General features: G+C 50.8%; 1 protein-coding gene across 1 annotated transcript; it reads left to right on the top strand.

Moving 5' to 3' along the window:
• Positions 1-8,758: 8,758 nt before the first annotated feature.
• Positions 8,759-9,619, top strand: LOC100908659 (alpha-tocopherol transfer protein-like). Its single transcript, XM_003745227.2, has one exon. It carries the CDS (start codon positions 8,759-8,761, stop codon positions 9,551-9,553), a length of 795 nt encoding a protein of 264 aa, XP_003745275.2. The 3' UTR covers positions 9,554-9,619.
• Positions 9,620-13,539: the final 3,920 nt, after the last annotated feature.

Below are 13,539 nucleotides of genomic sequence, written 5' to 3'. Positions count from 1 at the left end.
TTCGGGCCACGGGGGCGCGCCGCCGTGAAAGTACTACAATTTTCGTCAGCCCCTCCTAGGAGGTGTTGTGCACTGTATACTACATGAATGGTAGCCACCACGTATGGTGCAGCGCGGAAAAGTGCGATTTTCTCGGGCTCATAATTCGCCGGGCGTGGTGATGTCGCTTGAAAGCGCATGGTCATTTACCTGTATCGAATTTTCGATCCTGCTTTCGGTTTTTCCGTGCCGGAATCTCTAACATGTAGACTATGGAGTTTTTGGAAGCCTTGCTCGTTACTTTTGTTATCACATCATAATTTATACCCTCGCGGCATGTCCCCCGAAAGCACACGAAGTTCATTGAATGCTTTCACCCAATCTGCTGGCGAGCCGGTCGAGATATCTATGGGTTTTCATCGAGAATCGGGACGGGTATTAATCCTTCCGAAGACAAACTGACGCGGAAAATCGATCGATTCCAATAACTGGCGTCGCTCGGTCTGTGCATGGATTGAGTGAAATATCGAAATCATGTATTCGTACGCGCTAGATAGCTCGCATCCTGTGATTATCTGAGGAACATTGGAGGAGATTACAGTTTCTCGCAAACAGCGGCTACAGCAGGGACGAAATTGTCTTCATCGTTTTGATTAATCGGGGAGGAAAGGGACTGACCCCACCGAAAAACGCACGGCGCCGGCCCTACTTTACCGGACGACCGCATCTAGAATTGAATTCTTTCTTTCCCTGGAACCATATATCTGCGGAATGCAGTATCGGGTAATTATTGTTTCTGGTCGTACTGCCAGCGAACGAACATCCAGGAGGAGGGAAAGACACCGGCAGGGAAGACGAGGAGAGCATTGAATCGAGAAAGTTTCACGATGTCGGCGGAGCAGGTTGCCACTGCAAACGGTCTACGATCCGCGGCCGGTATCGTGAATCAATCAAGAGTGAGAACAGTTGTGGGCTAACGGCGAGCCCGCGCATCTCTAGAGAACGATCGGAAAAAGAAACAATAGACTATTAAAACAAAGACGCTTCTAATGATCAGGTGTCAGTCAGAGCAGGGAAGCGCGCAAGAGGTCGAGAAGACACAACATGTAGGTGAGAGAGCGAACGAGTCCGGGAATCCACGCCAGGGTCGTCTATCGCACATCGCGGTGAAAGCATGAGCCTAATGCCGGTATAGACCTGGATCGACGAGTGATTCCACAGCGATATATCTCCGGTACAATAACGGGAGCATGTATTCTCTCACAGAACTTCCCTCAGATAATCGGCAATGTATAGTGCTACCTAGGAATTCCCAGGAGATAAGTGTCCGTCTTTGAGATAATATAATCTGTCAAAGCATCTGTGAACGTATGTCGATCCTGTGAGGGGAGACCTGTAAACCCGCTCCTGCAAGCCGCCGAGAGGATTGTGTGGCTCGATCGAGAAAAAAGTACAATTCACATGGCTAATGCCGGAAATTCGGGGACGAAACACTACGAGCTCTTCTGAGTGTCGATGGAACGGAAATCCACTCGGGGAATTCAATCGATTTGAATTCGTGTCGAACGTAAACAGAACCGAAGAGCGTGAAGCAAATTATCATAGCTATTTCCTTCATCATCAGCGCCAACTGTGTCTCTTTATTCAGCTTTCGCCGGCTCGGTCGCCCTGATGGCTGGCTGGCTGGCTGGGTTGGTGGTGCCTGGTAACATTATGAGCGTCGTTTGCGGCGACACAGAGACGGGAGTGCAGAAGCGCTCGCTCGACAGATGCCTCGAGCGATCTAACCATGGATCTGTCTATCTGTCGGTCGGTCGGTCCGCTGAGCTTTCGATGCAACTAGAAAAACGCCGGTTGCTCCGCAAAAGAGAATGGATTCGGGCTGCACGCTCCACGCTCGTGAACAAACGGCAACCCAATAATTATACAGCGGCGGAGGTTCGCTAAAGAAGCATAGAAAGGAAGGAACAACATCCGACAAGCGAATCCGCTTTCACTGCAGACGACCGATACGGCACGTGTGGCACGACTGCTGAGAAACGTCACTGTTTCTATGTTCATTACATTCATTACGCTTCGGATTCGACAACAGGATGACAAGGAAGCATTGATGGGAGCCGTGGGTTTCCGTTGATGGCTCATGATGTCATAATTCTGGTTAGAGATATTGAATGATGGAAGATATCGATGATGATAACTTGCACACGGACGATGCCGAGAACCGGAAGGCTGGTCCCCGGCCACGTGTGTCATGGCATTGTTCCACTCTGTGCTCTCCCGATACCGGGTCTGGGAGTCCCTGATGGGTGCCGCTGTGAAGGATCGCGAGCGCCCACGGCTCCTATGCCTTTTTTGTCCTGCGGAACCCCAGTGGGTCGGAACTTCCGTATTTCTCCATATTTCTCTCCCTTCGACAGCTGAAGCATGTACTACACTGGATGCGATAGGACCAAGGAATCCGAGAGAGTTTGATGAGAAGAATAGAATTTCAAGGGACGAAAGGGGCTCGCCCAAATCTAGAGTTCCGCAGAACTTTCATAAAGAACCACTAGCTAGTGGCACGCATTTTTCTTGTGAGTAAGATGCATATTGGTCCCCATACGGATGCCACGCGCCTCGTAGGAAGGAATGATGCGTGACTTTGGGTGGTACCTCATCTCGCTCGACCAGCTCCACGATTCGTAAACTCGGAGTGGAGGCTCATGCAGAAACCTCCAATATCCTCGGGGATGGCTTCCCGATGAAATGAGTTCGTCTGAATCGGAGCCTCCGGCCCGACATCTGTCAGTTGGATCATGTGCCAGGAATCCTCGGACTCGATGTCCCCATTAAAATTCGAGAGACTCTTTGAGTCTCTGGAGCCGCTCAGCGCGGACCTCTGTAGCGGCTCTAACCAACCAAGTCATGGAGATGGGTATCGAATCCGCTGATATCGGGCATTAGTGGGATTGCGTGGAGAGCGAGGCGCGCCAACATGGAATTTTCATAGGGCACATGATCGCTGCATGGTCTTTAGCAAATATAGGAGGGCTCGGTCAGTCACCTATTTGGTTTCATACGTGACAGCCAAGCTTCAATGTATTGAATGGCATACCACAAATACTGTGGTCACAAGCCTGATTATCAGGAGTGATGGAAGGAAGAAAATCAACAAATAGATTCACTGACGAGAGAGGATAGTCTATATCGACATTCAATCCATGGCCCCCTCCGAAATTTATCCGTCATAACACTCAAGGATAGGCTTCAGGGAGGCGCGTCATCATTCAGATCCCAAATCAACGTCGGTCCCCCCCTCTAAGAACGACTCCTGGATCCGCTCCCGATCGAATCGTCATGAGCTGTAGATTTGCGAGTTCGATCTTGGTTCCGCTGTGACGCAATGTTCTTGGGGGAACGTCCGAAAACATCTCCTTCTACTTCTCATCGGGTCGTGACTGATGCGGAATTTCGGCGGTTGCTTCTCAGATACCTGATGCATGCAATAGCTCGAAAACAAAGCACAGTAAAGGCTCGGTCAACGAGCTCAATCCGTTTCGAAGAGCCTTTCGCAAAGCGGGAAGTTCATCATACGAATCCATCCCTTGACAATCGCTCCACGATCATCCCACGGTCTTGTCCAGAGTCAGGACTCTAGAGGCAACCGGCGCAGTGCGCATTCTCGGAATCATCTCGAACTCGAACGACACCGTCGGGTACCTTCTTTCACGGACGGTATTTTTCTCCGCGAACATAGCTCGAGATTTACGAAGATCTCGAGAATGAGACCGGATATTTTTCCGTAGGATACATTTAGTTCGAAAGATTCTCGCCGGCATTCGGCAGGACTTCTCCCGATCCGAGCCGAAGAAGCCGGCATGGGGGAATCCTTGTTCTCGAAAATTGGATACTCTCCGATTCTCGGGTAAATAGGGGGCATGTCCCGGCAGCGAAATTCATTCTCCTAATGTTCAAGAGAAGAGACTCCGCGGCCTCGTCTCCGAGATTCTCGCAATCTTGGAGTCTATTGCGAAATTCGATTCCCGAGGAGAATGCCCTCCCTTAAGAAAGTTCCCCGCGTGATTTTCGAAAAGCGCGCCCGAAGAAAGTTCGACAAGATTATTATGGGATTTCAATCAGGATAACGGTCGATTTCTGACATGGCGGTGTAACGGAAATCTTTGGAGTTTGGAGTGTGAGCAACGGCCGAGTGTATCTTTGAACGTTACCGGATCATAGGTAAATTAGAGGCACATCGCGAATCCTGTTCCGATAGCGACGTACCGTTCTGTCCGGACTTCTCCGATTCGCGAACGCCTCCACTGAAAAGTGGAGGACTTGACTTCATGTTTATCGACCGAAATGTTTCCCGTCGATTATTTTGCTTGCTACGGGACTCACCGGAGCGGTCTCCCTTCCAGCATTCCACCACGCCCCGGAATGAAACGTGACATGAGCTTGGAGGAGATGTCCGCGCGAGGTCCTCTGTCGGAATCACCCTCGCAGTGAGCGCTTCTTATTCGAGGATCGGCGTGCAATTTTCGTTTCCCTCCGTGCTCGTCGGATGACCCCTCATGTCGAGCTCGCATCGGCTTGTGTTCGGAGTCCGATAGTCGCGGAAGATAGGAATAAGAGCGATCCATTCGGAAGAGTGAACAACTGAGCCTAGCCTTATTCCTCCGGATACGATCACCGCTTAATCCAGGGAGAAGACATCATTCCAGGAACCACGATGAACGAGTTACCAACCGAGGTTTGTGCGATTCCTCCAATCAGGATCTTGGGAATTCATTGAAACTCATATCCGTCTGGGTGACATATAGGGCATGAGTCCCCTGATGACCGGCATCTGGGCGAGGGAGGTGTTCACGGTGCGGTGGTCTCGCGCCGTTGGCCTCAGCAACTAGTATTCTGACGGGAGTCATATTACTCAGGAGGCATCTCTTCAGACGCGAGAAACGAGTAGCATCAAGCTGTAATGATAAGCATACTAAACATACATATACGCTCCCGCTCAAAACGAGAGAGCCTCTTTTTGGCGGGCTGCCGCATCAGGAACGGCTCTGTAATTATGACCACAATTGTCTGCATGTACGCTTGGCCGATCCCTAAGCCGCTGCCCACTGCTGATCCTCCTGTGCTGGATATATTCGGAAAGGAACCTCGATGTGGGCACGGACGCCGGACCACCCCTTTCAGTAGTCCCCTTGAAATCCTTTGCCGACCTTGCCTTCATTGTGCCTGGAGCTCACTTTCAATTCTTCAACTGCTCGACCGCATCTTCCGGAAATTGCATTACCATGACCGTCTCGAGAGCGCTCTGGTGTGTCGTCGATGGGCTGGAATTTTGAGCGCGCCGAGGTTCCTAAGTGATGTACATTTCTTCATGCAAGATACCACCGTTGGAGAGGCTGCGCCCGCTCTGATGCGTACTCGACGCAAGTACAGGAATCTACAAATTCTTTCGGGTAAGTCTGAGGATTCACACATGTGTTTCACATCTGAGAGGTCTCGACAGACTTCCCGAGTACGTTGGCGATCCATTTTCGTCTCAGTCGACCTGCACACTTTGAAACCGGAGCTCTGGAATAAAGTCTGCCCACACCTCCGTGACCTGAGACTAAGCGGATGCGATTGGACTCCCGAACTCCTCTACTCCATCCTTCGGCACTGCACAGAGTTAGAATCTCTCGAACTCTAAAGTAAGCTCGTCAATCTAGCTTCCGGCGGACGAGAGCTCAGGCCACGATCATATTCTACGACAGCGGCGGGGGAGCATCCATGACGCCAAATGTATACGCGATTGCTCGATCTGCTTTACGTGGAAGCATTAAACCGGAGACTCCTCTTCCGGTTATGCATAAGGGGTCGCATCTTGCGGTACCTCCGAGGAGCGTCGCTCTTGGAGAGCTCCGGGAAGCCCTGATAAATGTGCGACACCTCGACATCTTGGATATGCAGGAGCTGCCGTTTATGGAGGAAACGTACGACCGATTATTCGACTTGATGGCCAATTTGGAATCAGTGACTCTCCATTGTTACACGTGTATCGGAATCACGTCCAGGGACGTCATCGAAAGCTTACTGGAATCGGGGCTCAAGATCGCGGAAATCGAGTTGAAGTTCGACGGGTGCGACGATTGAATCATTTCGAGACTCGTGAGAAAGTATTACACAAGTCTCACAAATATGCGATTGTTCTCTTGTCGCAGCCTTACGGGTAGATCCTACGCCGCGAAAAGCAAATGCACCGAGCTGAGACATCTACGTCTCGATCTGGCCAGGAACCTGAGGGACGGCCATGTGATGAAGATAATTCGTGGCGCATCCAATCTAGAGTATCTGAAGATAGAGGGCGCCGAACAACTGACGAACAACGCTTACTCCCGATTCACAAGCTAAGGAACCTTCAATACCTCAGTTGGCCGCATCCATCTCGGATTTCCAAAGAAACGCTCAATTTACTACCTCGGATCTCAAATCTTCAGAACTTGGACTTGTTGAAGTTGTGCGTCCGCTTGACGATAGGGAGCATCAGAACACTTCAGTATCAGTGTCCCCGACTTTTGTCTAAAGATTGGAGATCGCCGATTGCGCTCGAAAGCCTACAGAGTTCTCGCCGATCGGGGTAAATCGTTTTTATTCCGTTGAAGTTCTTCTGACGTCATCCACCCGGTGGTCGAAGTGACCGGAGTACTTCAGCTCGCACTTATTGAGGAACGAGCGAATTTTGTCGAATTCTCATCAACGAGTCCGATATTTTAGACCTTCCGCTATTCGCCGGGAAAGCTTTCCATTTGTGCGCGTCTCATGAATTTATGAATACGTTTGAAATACTCGTTTTTCCTCGGGTAGATCCTACGGTAATCTCACTCGACTCACCGCAAGAGTCGGTTAATCGGCTGCAGTTTAGGGAAAGTGCTTGTTAAATAGACACTATCATCCGAGATGCTCGCGTCTGCCGTTTCTCTGAGGACAGCTTAGTACCTCGATTCGGCCTTCTGGAAATTTTCATCAGGGCTGGCTCGAGGCCGCATCCGCTTGCGTAGGGAAATCTCGTAATCTCGAAATTCAATAATTGTGGAGAGCCTACGCTATCGATCGGGCGTTCCCGTTTCACCTTAGAACTCTATTTCTGGCTCCTGTTACGTGAAACGTCACGGAAATATGCTCCCATCTGTGATGGGCATGAAGCTCGGCAGCGATTACTCCAGAGCCGTATCTGACTCATAGACGGACGATGATTATGTCCCAATTCGAGGGTCAGGGGATCAGCTCGAAAGGCTCTCGACGTGTTCAACGGTCGATATCTCCGGGATAGCGTTTCAGTCGCATGGAACAAGGACCGCAGGCTAGGTTTCCGAGGCATTGGGAGCCGTGAGGATCCGATGCGACCTGAGTAAGCGTGATGAGGATTGTCAAGAATTTCGTACAATAACGAGCGAACGGGAAGATATCTGCGTTCCGATTCTTAAGAGATGTCGACTGCACGTCGCTACAGCCGGCGTCTCTCTCCCTCAATAAACATGCATTCAGTTCCTAGCAATCGTGTAGGGTGCATCGTCGTCGAACCGACCGTGTTTTCCATCGCCTGTTTCGTAGGACCGAAGGTTCGGAGCCCGTCCCATAGCTACCCCAACGACCTGAAGATATATACGGAGAATCACCGAACCGGTATCCCCACAAGGATCATCTAACAGCATAGGTACCATTGAGAGGGATTAGTCTCGATCGATCTTACTCGCCCCGGAAGATCCAAAGACCTCCGTCGGGGGCAGCTGGTCTCCGGAAATGTGCCCGACGATCAGAGTTTCGTGATTTTGCAGCGCGAATCGTTGGAGACGGGACACGAGCGGGTCTGTAGGTTCGGTTTCTGGAAGCTGGCTTCATCAGTATGGGGAATCTCGTTGAAACCGAACTCTGAACGAGAGAAGCTCACGGGGGTTCTGAGTGTTGCAGGACAGTGACATAAAGCAGAGAGCTCTCCTCCATGAATTGAGCATCTATCGATTCCATCGAGGGAATGTGAGATGGACTCTCCACGCCGGAGAAGGTTTTGTCGCGATGAGATCTCCCGACGAATGGTCATCGTGACCCTGCCCGTTCTTCGCATGAGCTGAGCAGCATGTCCTCGCTGATTTCCAACATTCTCCGTGGAAGTCGTAAACTGGAAACGATAAATTCAGTGTGCGCGAAGATGAGCTAGAATGCTCGAAATCTGGTCGGCGCGGTTTTCGAGTATATGAGAATAATCGGAGACTTTTTCGTATTCATTGATAATGATATATGGAGAGGGTGGTCCGTAGGAGATTTTGGACCATCATCAGAGTCTCAAACAGGCGACGGGCGCCGGACGAGTTTCGGAGTTTCGAGAGTGCGAGAGATTTCTGGAGTCACTTCGATCAAACACCGCCCCGAAACACCGATCGCCGCGATAATTTCTTCGAAACGATGAACCTCGAGCGAGTGCGAGTCAGGGGTACTGCGTACGCCATGATTTCCGAAGCCTTGCCCGCAATGTAGTGTAATCAGTGAGTTTCTGCTTTTTACGGCATACAGCCGCATGAAGGATATCAGATGAAGAGAGCAAACCTCTAACCGAAGTCAATCTCGGAAGCGAAGGATTTGGACTCTGAGCTCGGAGCTTCATTGATGCTCGTTAGGGAGGGCTCTCTCCGGAATCCACGCACTATAAATGGCGGGGGACTGCGATGCTTTGTGCACAGTAGTGAATTTCACAGCACTTCATAGCATCCTTGCGACCCACGGATCGAGCCAGAGTTTTGCTTCGACTTGTGAGATGGCTCCACTTGCACCTGAAGTCGCTGTGCTGGAGCTGCGGGAGAGCTTGGCTCAAATCGAAGATAAGATCGTCTGCAGCACGGATGACCGATTTTTGTTGAGTTTCCTCCGCTACAGGAAGTTTGACGTCAAAGCAGCGTTCGCCTCTGTGCTGAAGTACTACGGACTTCGTAAAGAGTTCCCTGAGAAGATTTGGCCCCGTGGAAGAGGTATCCAGTGGATGGAAGCTTACGCAGCCCTAAATAACTGTTCCGTGCTTCCGAGGAAGAACCCGCGGGACAACACCTGGATCTTCGCGTGGCGGAAGGGTCTCTGGAAGCCCGAGGAGGGCGTGTACGATCTGGCGGATTATTTCGCGTGGAGCCTCTATATGACGGAGTATTTCCTCTACATGAAGGAAGACGTCGAAGACTCCGACGGTTGGACATGCATCATGGATTTAGCGGGGTTTGAAGCGCGCCATCTACCGTATTGCGACTTGCGTGCCGTCCGGACGTATGCGCGTATTCTAACAGGAGCTCTCCCAGTCAGGGTCAAAGCCATCCACTTCGTGAATGTGCCGACTGTGTTCCAGTTCGTGTTGAAATTGGTGAAGTACCTCCTGACCAATAAGCTGAGGAGTCGCTTCTTCGTGGACGAATCCTTCTCGAACCTCCATCAGAGAGTCGATCCAGATGTCCTGCCGGTGGAGTATGGTGGATGCGATGGGAACTTCAGCTCGAGATGGCTCTACGAGGAAATGCTCCACCACGATAAAGAAATCGAGGAACGTAGTTATTACGGCTTCAAATAGCTCATCGTTCCTGAAGAGCTGATCAGATGTGCAGATCGGATAATGGAATAAACACGTAAATAATTACAACGCGATGAATTCAGCCGCAGTCTCTGGGTCAGCATCCCCACCGGAGCCCTGACTGCATTGGTCGGTCGCCTACGAACTCAAGCGACCTCGTCTCGCGGGCGCAGAGTCCGCTAGTAATAGATTTTTGTTTCTCCGATGTCCTCTCTGTCCTCGCTCGCCTTGATCTTCTGAGGGAGGCTGAATCACTCTCATGCTGGACTCACTACCGTTCTAGATATAGGATGCAGGTCTGGCTTTCTTCAAGAACACAACCTCAAGGAGCAGAAGGCTGATCGTCGATGCACCAAACGCCGTCGTTCCAGGGAAAACCCTGTCATCGTAGGTCAAAGGAGCTTCGAGGAAGCGAAACTTATTTGAACTGAGACAAGCCTCGGTCGCCTTTGGAATCTTCCTCCTGAAGGACCTTCTTCGCCGATGTGGTCGACTCGAATTTCCGATTAACTGTCCCCATCGAAGATGTTATGCAGCCTCGGAATCTGAACGAGTCAGCGCGGGAGCGATCGACTTATCGATTCCCTGGAAGGAACGACAGGCGAAATGCCGTCCTCCTGGTAATCAGATGTAGTAATAGATAACCCTATTTCGATCATCTCCGACTCTCTCGGACAGGGTCAGGAGGAAACCAACCCGTAGACTTCATGCCTGAACTCACTTTTTGAGCATATGCATGAGACCTCGGGAGACCTCTTCCACCCCACGCGGTCGTCAAAAATGAGAGACGTGCGCTTGCCCTTCCTAGACCCGAGAGGAAGGGGCCTTGTCTCGAGAGCAGCGATCAGCCGCGCTGTCATAGCATAAACGATCGATTCCTGCCAAGCTTCCTCCGCCACAATAGATTCGACGTCGATGCCGCCAGGGCCGTCGTACTAAAGTTTTCCACCCTACGGAGAGCGTTCCCCGAGAAAATCTGGCCGTGTGGGGAGGGGATAATATTGATTAAAGCCTATATGGCTCTGGAAACCGGTACCATTCTCCCGAGGAGAAAGGCCTCTGACAATGCCTAGGGTCTTTGTTTGGCGGGGGGGGGGGGGTTCGAATCAGGAGCAAGGCCAGTACGTTCGGGCGGATTACTCGACATCCCGGTCCCGATGGCTGGACAAAAACATGTCAGGCTTTGGAGTTCGCCATCTCTACGAGGATGTTCTTAAGTACCATGCAAAGATCGTACAGCGCATCTCTAAAGGCGACATCAAATATCGAATATGATAGATCATACAGGAATAGCGAATGACTGGGCGTGATTAGGGGGACGATAGAACCAAGCGAGCTTATGTTAATGATTTTCCCTCGATCCGTCAGCTCATCCGGGATTGGATGGCTCATACGGGCGACTGTAGCGGTAATGCCTCGGCATCGTGGAAGAACGGCTGGCCTCTTGTGCGGGGATCAACCTTTGCAGCTTACGTACAGTAAGACCTCGCTTATCGCGGTCAATCGGTTCCGGAGGCTTCCGCGATAAGAGGGAACCCGCGAAGAAGGATTCGGTAATCCTGGGGTGTGGTATTCCGACTTGGAGCTTCCACGCTCTCAGCTAATAGAGGACAATTATTGTCCAAAGAGTTATCCTTCACTTCATGAATAACCAGTCTCTGTGGTGAGCTAATATGTCACAATGCACAATTCTTGAGACTGTGCGCTTCATAGACTACATATAAATTAGGGCTCCTTCTATCAGTCCAACTCGATGATTCCCGCCAACTGAAGACGTCTGCATGCACCGAGTTATGAGATGCCGTCTCTACTTCCAGAGCTCGCATCAATCTCTCGGGAACCTCTCCGTGCATCCTAACGACTACGCCAGGCATTGCTCGCAGTATGCGCGGCGATTCTTCGTTTTCCATAATTTTATGCTCGGGGGCAGAAAAAACGCGATGTAGCGATGAATGAGGTCGCGATGAGCGAGGTCTTACTGTATATCAAAATAACTGCGAGCGTCATTAATTCCAGACCATCCTCCTCCAATCACGGGCTCTCGAGAAAACCAGCAGTTCTTGAGTTAGTTTCTGAATTGTAGGGAAAACGAGAATGAAGCGATCGGGTCAAACCAGGCTACTCCCACAACAAAATCCTAAATATTTTCCCTTGATGGCTTCCACGGTGGATCGGAATCTCAGAATCTGTCTAGATTCCATGGGGCTCAGCAGAGCCCACGGAGGCTTCGACCCGGAGTTCGCTTCTTTCATTCCAAGATCGACAGAGTGTCGCCACCTGGCATCCCATCGAAGTATCGAATCTAAAAGTACGAGGAATTTATTCTTCCAACCGACTAGACCTCCCGCCGTGAATATTGGGAATTCCACCTGCTCCCCTTCAATGAGTATGCGTTCGGAAGACATCGAAGTCGGAGTGTAAATCAAAATGACCTGCGATCGTTCACACCACCATTCGGTGAACTCGATCTGTTTGGAAGGGGAATTTAAAGATGTGCGCTCTTTCGGGCTTGTTTTGCTCTTTGTCGATTCTCTTCTCTTGTATTCTCGGAGACCACTCTTCGCAAGGACATGAGATAAGCATCAATAGTCCTGTGTGCTGGCTCGGTTACACAGCCAAGGCATTCTTCTCCGAGTTCATCATCAGAGAAAAGTCGTCTGCGATTGGAATATCTTAGATTCGTCGTGCTCATCAATCCGGGAGACTATGTGATACACATAAGGGCAACTTCACCTTCTGCCGACTGACGCTGGAGTTCTTGAGTCTCCGGGGGATCCGTCATCGAAAACCTCGTCGGCAGATCCTGGAAACAATGGTTTCGAGTCATCTCATTGCGCGTATCTAGAAGTTTCTCTGGGGGAACTAGGGAATTTCAGCGGTGTAGAGAGTGTAGTACCAGGGCATCGGAAGAAAGAATCCCCTTCCGATGAATCTCCGCCGGAGTCCGGGATCTGTTCCAGCGCGTCAATCCCTGCCGTGTTTTCTCCTGGCAACGGAGCCAAACTCTCACAACGAGTGGAATCTGTAAAACCGCGGAACTAGAATATGCCCCCATTTCACTATCCGTGCCTTTCTCCTGGTTGTCTCGAAATCGCCAGCCGTATGACTCGGTTAAACATCGGACTCGGTTCAGTTGAGCCTCATTCCTCATTTGTGCGGTCAACTCGGAACGAGTACTATCCTGGAGCACCTTAGCCGAGGTTCGCCATCGTACACGCTGTCTGCACGGTTGCGGCGGATGCCTAATGAGAAATTATGGCAGCTCGCTCACTTTCGCTAGCTCGCCCGCGTCCTCTCCTCTTTGCTGCTCGCATCCCCGCGTCGACTCTTTTTCGTCTCCCTCTCAATGCCGAATTTTCAGTCCTCAAACGCTCGATCGCTTGCTCCAATCTACGGTATTCGATAGGGATTATGAAATCGGAGCGATTTTCCAATTCTATGAGTCCGAAGTGCTTGAGGCAGAATGTCGGCAGTCGGTCCCGGTTCGGCCTTTCGACAGGGGAATGGGTTCTGACCGGAGGTTTTATAATAAGAGGATCTCTCAGCTGCGAGTAGGGCTTACCCTTGTAGCGCTTGCCTCCAGCTACATCTCCAAGACGCCAGTTCTGATGCACATTCCTTGTGATCCTCGAGCTCTCCTATCCGCGACAGCCGAGCTCGGAACTTCGCCGAGATTTCAGCAAGAACTAAATCTTGCTTCACCTGGTCGAGAAAATGCCCGTGAATTTTGAGCCTCGGTCAGGGTAGACGCTTCCGACCTAGGAGTAAGCTTCATTAGGGACTGGCACCGAACATGCCTTGAGTTCATTTTGCCGTCGCTCGAAATCTTGCATGCACGCTTCTATCTGACACTCCAAGGTCCGCTTGTACTCTTCCAGCCGACTTTTGTCATCGACATGCTTTTTCTGTGAATACGATCAAATCTGTACTATGGACCGAAAATCACAGTGTGGCAGGATTCTTCTCTCAAGTGGGCGTCTCTACCA

This window comes from Galendromus occidentalis, unplaced genomic scaffold, assembly GCF_000255335.2.
Source record: "Galendromus occidentalis unplaced genomic scaffold, Mocc_1.1 scf7180000077480, whole genome shotgun sequence".
Classification (NCBI taxonomy): Eukaryota; Metazoa; Arthropoda; class Arachnida; order Mesostigmata; family Phytoseiidae; genus Galendromus; species Galendromus occidentalis.
Note: the sequence above shows the minus strand (reverse complement) of the source record. Positions and strands in the feature narration are given on the sequence as shown.

Excerpts from the sequence above, each read along its gene's own strand:
- LOC100908659 (XM_003745227.2), top strand. The coding sequence starts at position 8,759 with ATGGCTCCACTTGCACCTGAAGTCGCTGTGCTGGAGCTGCGGGAGAGC.